Source organism: Bombus bifarius, unplaced genomic scaffold (assembly GCF_011952205.1).
Source record: "Bombus bifarius isolate JDL3187 unplaced genomic scaffold, Bbif_JDL3187 scf7180000008445_frag, whole genome shotgun sequence".
NCBI lineage: Eukaryota > Metazoa > Arthropoda > Insecta > Hymenoptera > Apidae > Bombus > Bombus bifarius.
In genome coordinates, this window is record NW_022884660.1 from 22,517 (window position 1) to 28,778 (window position 6,262).

The following is a 6,262-nucleotide window of genomic DNA, read 5'->3' on the forward strand; positions in this document are numbered from 1 at the left end:
TCGTTTTATAAGGGAATAATAGTCGCACAATGTTTTTTGTTTTATATTAGTTTATTGAATTGTGCACGAACATAATAATAGGAATAGAACGAAATGGATCATACCTAATTCAATAAAATAATATTTTTATTTATTATTGCTTAGTCCGTGCCTTTCGGCTTTGGACGAACTTTCGGTTTTACATCTCTTATGTCCATTTCTCTTCTTATATTCTATTGTTCCTCCCGTTATTTCGCATTCTTCTATTACATGTCTCAGGTCTTCTTCTTTCCTTCTACATAGTCTGCATCTTTTTTCTCCATTTTCTTTCCAGTATTCCCCTGCTTTATAAAATAATATAAAACAGAAATTGTTGTTCATCTATAATCACCTTATCAAACGAAAGAAACTTTTCGGACAACCTAATGCATGTGTCGGGGTAGCGTTGTGGATAGGGTTGTGGGTGTTTGATGAATCTTTATTGAAATTAGCCATCGTTATGGTATAACAAAGGTACGGTTTATCAACACAAGTATGGATACCACAGACTTGACAATCAACCACGGCGATTAGGCGCTCGCTACACTAGTGACAATGGCCTTAGGTTCGATAACGAATCCGCGGTCAGCGGGATGATAGATGTACGTGCTCACAAAATCTAAGTCTCACTCTTTGTTAATAAAACGCTTAATATTTAGTGATCGTAAGGCGTTACTCTTTTCGTGGATGAGATCGCAAGAGGGAGCGACTTTCCGTGCCAATGATGCCACAGAGGAAAACTATATGGGGTGTGTCTAAGGACACGAGATCCTCGGATTCGTGGAGGAAAGCCTTCGTTCGGAAGGTGAGGGAAATTGACGTTGCTGTCAATTGGTCAATCTCCATATCGGTGATTAGAAAAAGATGCTAGCCGCTCTCGAGGGAAAGCTGCACATGTACTGCGGAAACGCATCGACATCTGGCAATCATCTTACTCGAAGAATAGGGTCAAGCTCACTATCACAAGTCTCGAACAACTACAATCGAATTGAATAACTAAAATTGTTTCATTACAGCTATGGTAGACTCTAGATTACAATGTTGCGGGATTATCCAAAATTCCAAAGGCTCCGGTGTTCTTTCATCTCTGACATATGTTTAATTACATTTTTTTGTATTTCTATAATATATTCCTTTGCTACTGTTTTATATGTATTTAAATGAATATATTTTTTATTTTTTTAGACATGCTTCGTTATATTAGTTACTCCAATGCTAATCCTCTCTAGTAAATTTGTTTACATTTAGATTGGAAGCAGAATGTTGGAAATCATATACAACGAACAATGTAAAATAATTTATACGTATTTTACATACAATATTCTGCATTTTAATTACTATTTGTGAAATATATTAAAATATTATTAGAAAAAATATTGCAACAAGTTTATTGCGACGGACAACATTTCAAACAAGGATATTTAGAAATACATAAATTATACTTTTTATCGTGTATCTAGTATAAGCATAATATGTACTTCATTTATATCTATTGTAGAAAAAAGTATTAAATTATTCTAATTCAAATATATTTTTCATACTCAATTACTTGAAACTTAACTCAATTACTTGAAATATTTTCATTTTTCTAAACTCAATTTTTATATAATAATCTACGTTAATAAAAAATGGTAAAATTTATTAAACATTGCAAATTGCTAAGGTCTCGTTGAATAAAAGTAATCATATAACGGATAAATTCCCATGACTATTCGTTGAAGAAGATTATTGTTCGGATTTATGGCATGAGTTTACGTCGACATTACGCTACCCTCCATATTGGCATGCAGCCAAATTCACGAACCCAAATTATATTGTCCTAATGCTCGTAAATGCAAGATTAACAGATTAGCTACGCAAATACGTTAAACGGGTGGTATAAAATGTAGGGATAAACTGTATCCTTCAGGACTCTTTTATTTACAAACTTTATTTATTTTCCATATAATCCATAGCTTCATTCATTTTAACAGTATACAATTAAGCAACATTAAATAAATCAATCAAATAAACTATAGAAAATAGAAAATTTATGAAGACAATTATGATTTATGACACCAGCTTTCAGAAACTAGATATTATCTCTGAGTCGAGATATTAGCACTTAGGACGGTTCTAGTAATGTTAACAATGCCTCTAATGCTCCATATGCCCTTTCGCTGGCGTCACAGAACCCGTGTAACTCAATTTCCGCTGCGGGTTTGATTATCGTTTTACGTGGAAACTCCACGTTATTCAATAATGGCAGCTGTGCGTAATATTTGCTCCATTCCGTGTGCACGTCAGCCGGTAGGGATTCGTTCCAATCAATTTTTAGTGTCCAGAGTCGCTGGAGCAGCATCTTAGCTCGAACAATTACTGGTGCCAGCAATCCGAGAGGGTCGTAGATCTTGGCGATTTCGGAGCTGATTGTTCTCTTCGTAATTCGAGAGTCGGCATTATTGATTTTGACGGAGTATAGGATCGAATCGTCGAAGGAATTCCAAACACCCAGTGTCTTGAAGGTTTGCGATTCGCCGAGTAGCAGCTTATCGGTTATGTCCTGCTCGGGAAGTCCTCGTAGCAGCTCCCGGTCGTTCGATGCCCATTTTCGAATGTTTAAGCCGGCTAGCTTGAGCAGTTCTGTGAGCTCCGTTCTCAATGATCGTGCCTCGACCCTTGTATCGACTCCTGTGAGAACATCGTCGACGTAGAAGTCTCGCTGTAAGACCGTCGCCGCTCGTGGATATCGATGCCCCTCGTCGTCCGCCAGTTGCTTGAGGCAGCGGATGGCTAGATAAGGGGCCGCTGAGAGCCCGAATGTCACTGTGTTGAGTTGATAAGTGTCGACTTCTCCATCGGCATTGCGCCACAAAATTTGTTGAAATTTCCGATCCTCCGGGCGCACAAGAAATTGGCGATACATTTTTTCGACATCGCCTGTAATGACGTATTGACGAGATTGAAATCTTAGAAGGATGAAAAATAAATCATCTTGTAGTTTCGGTCCCGTATGAAGTACGTCGTTTAATGAAACTCCGGTGGTGGTTGGGGCCGATCCGTCAAACACGACTCGGAGTTTCGTGGTTTGGCTGGACTCCTTGATCACGCCATGATGTGGCAGAAAATATCCGTCGTTCGTGCAGTGGCCCGTGGTAACTTTCGTCATGTGCCCTAATGCCAAGTATTCCTGTATTACGGCGTGATTATCTCGTTGGAACCGACGGCAGAGAGATGTTAGTCGCTTCATCGCCATGGCTCTGGAGGATCCAAGCGAAGGAGTTGTCTCGTTGAATGGGAGAGCGACCATGTATCGCCCTTCGTGGGTGCGTTGAACGTGATTCCGGAAATGTTCCTCGCACTGTCGTTCCGCTTCCGAAATGTGCGCAGTGGGCGGTCCTTCGTCGATTTCCCAAAAACGGGCGAGATCCGCCTGCAAGGCCGTCGTGGACGCGTGAAATGCGTGTGCGGGTGGTTGCGAGGCTGGGCTCCCCCCGATGACCCATCCGAACCGCGTTTTTTGCAGACGCAAGTCGGGCCCGTTTGCTTGACTGATATCAAGTTGGCCGACACACAGTGACGCTGGTGTTGGCCCGGCGCTCAATAGCACGTCGATCGGAGCAGGTCTGTGGAATCTTGGATCGGCTAGTCGTAGATTTCTGGGTATCTGTATCGTTGACCGATCCACGGGTTGATCTGGGATCGAAGTCGATATGGTCGGTATGATTAGAAATGTCCAGGTGCGTTCGTATGTGCCGTCAACGGAGGAGATTGTGGCCGTGATGTAACGTTTCGAGGTCGTCGACAACGTGTTAAGTGTTCCGATTGGGACCGAACATTTCCGTTGGTTGAGTCTTAACGAATTGGCGAGTCTCCCGGTGATGAAGTTCATGCTAGCGCCGGTGTCTAGCAGAGCTCTACAGCGGAACAGTTGAGTTCTATTGTCCAGTATGTTGACTTGCGCTGTGACTAACAAATCGCGGTGGAGTGGTCCGGAAGGAGGCGAGGTCAATGAGTCTGTTTTCGGTGGTTCGGTCCCTAGCAAAGCCGTTTGAGGACGTCAGGGTTCCCCTAGCTGTTTAGAACTGGGGGAGATATTTGATCCCGATGCCGTCGTTCGCGATGACCGAGATTCGCGTTTTGGGGATGTTCGCGGCGATGTTCGGGGAGACGTTCGGGGAGACGTTCGTGGAGACGCGGATGCGCGTCTCGATCGGTGTGACGACCGCGCGGTCGGTGAACTAGGCGGAGATCGACCGTTGGATGATCGGTCTCTCGACGATCGACCGCTCGATGTGCGGCTTGCACGTGTTCGTAATCTACTGTGACCATGATCTTGATGTAAATAAGTATGGTGTCGCTGTCTACAGATGCGACATGACCCGGCGGAGCATTGATTAAGAGCGTGTCCCTTGCCTAAATAATTCGTACAGAGCGACGCCCGTTTGGCAGTGTCGAGGCGCTCCTTGGGCGATTTCGCTTTGAAGACGTCACAATTCCGTAGTTCGTGTTGTCTTTGACATTTCAATTTATCACTTTTTTGGAACACTTTGAAGGGAAAATTAGCCGCAAATTTTCGCAAAATCGGCTAACTCAAAGTGTTCCAAAAAAGTGAAAAATTGAAATTTCGAAAAACCCTCCTAGCGTTACCTGTGCGAAACTGTTACCTACCTGATTTTTTTACTTCAGATGATCCAGCACCAAGTTATGAGCAATTCTACTTTTTTCCGAGACACGTCCGAATAATTGCTGCCATTGCCGTATTTTTTAATATTTCTCCGTGAAAATTTTATACAATATTCTTCGAATGTCATAAGTTAATGTACCATTGGTTTTAATAAAGAGATTTTAACTGTGTCGTCACAAATAATTCACAAAAACATGCCTTATTTTGTACGAATTAACCTTCCCCCCCCCCCTTAATTCTTTTGTCCTAAGCCTCTCCAGATTTTCGCCTTCATCTCGATCACGCTTTGTTTTTGGTATGATCCCCGAACCTCGCTTCTCCGTGGACCTTTCACCATTTGCTGACTCTTTGAGATTTGGTTGTCCAGCATTACACGCTCGATTTAGCCTGACAACCAATACTGACCTTGCACCAGATATTGGTAGATTCATGTGCGTAAGCTTGTTCCTTAATTCTTCCAGCGTTAGATTTTCCTCACTTGAAAATTGTTCCTCTTTACAATTTGCCATCTTAGTCTTTTCAATAATGTCCTTTGAATACACACGATATTATTATCAATGGCTAACGATATTGTCTTTTATCCCACCGCTCACCGATAAAAAACAATAAAAAATTTTAGAATAATAGAATAATAGAAATAATAAAAGAATAATAGAAATAGAACAAAATGGATCATACAAAATATGGACAAAACAAAAAATGTTGTGCATCTATTATTTCTTTATAAAACGAAAGAAACTTCTGGGACAACCTAATAACAGAGAATGAAATTTCAGAAAATGGATTCAGAAAATCGAGTAAATAAGTCATTTAAAATTTTATAGTATTTTATTAACAAAGCTTAACAACCAATAAACAAGTGAAGTTTTATAGCGGTAACAAAGATGTATTACAGGGAAATTAAAATCGTACATTCGATATGTACTATAGCATAAAATTCTGTTCAAATCAATGGACTAAGATCGTTTTTAAAACTACTTGTACACGTAACTACTCGCTATTTTCCACCAGGAAACACAGAACGCATAAATAGGAAGATGTAAACACTAGTACAACACTATAACATCTAGCATACATTACATTTTAACTAATCCAGCATGATGTCTATTAGTTAGTCGTGTACTAGTGAACACCAGTTCATACATAAAAGCATTTTCTTTAAATGTTATCTATAAGGGCCAGTCCGTTTAAGGAACGCTATTACAAACACACAATTTCCTTGTAACATTTTACTTGCTTATTAACATACGTCACATTCATCGGATATCTAGTTACATGAATTGCAAACTAATAGTTTTACTTACACACATCAACATCATGCGATTCGTCGGCTATTCTCGTTTTTTCTAACTCTACCTTTTTTCAAGAATCTTAACGTCCTTTACAGTATTAAAAGTTTTTTTTTTTTTTGGAAAAGTAATATATATATATATTAATGTATATATTTAAATGTATATAAATATATATACATTTGTATTAAATGCCATTAATAACTATAATTTTTATTAATAAATATATATATATACGTATATCAATATATTAGAAATAATATATCAAAATTTGACACGCAAAGATTTA

The 6,262-nt window shown here is 39.7% G+C and overlaps 1 protein-coding gene across 1 annotated transcript; it reads right to left on the reverse strand.

Moving 5' to 3' along the window:
• Positions 1-2,122: 2,122 nt before the first annotated feature.
• Positions 2,123-5,193, reverse strand: LOC117213007. The gene is made up of 2 exons (XM_033458216.1): positions 4,995-5,193; positions 2,123-4,035 (listed from the first exon to the last, which is right to left on the reverse strand). Exons 1-2 carry the CDS (start codon positions 5,191-5,193, stop codon positions 2,123-2,125), a joined length of 2,112 nt encoding a protein of 703 aa, XP_033314107.1.
• Positions 5,194-6,262: the final 1,069 nt, after the last annotated feature.

Excerpts from the sequence above, each read along its gene's own strand:
- LOC117213007 (XM_033458216.1), bottom strand. The coding sequence starts at position 5,193 with ATGGCAAATTGTAAAGAGGAACAATTTTCAAGTGAGGAAAATCTAACG. Across the intron at positions 4,036-4,994 it reads AAGGTCCACGGAGAAGCGAG|GGACCGAACCACCGAAAACA; the intron begins GTTCGGGGATCA and ends CGGCTTTGCTAG.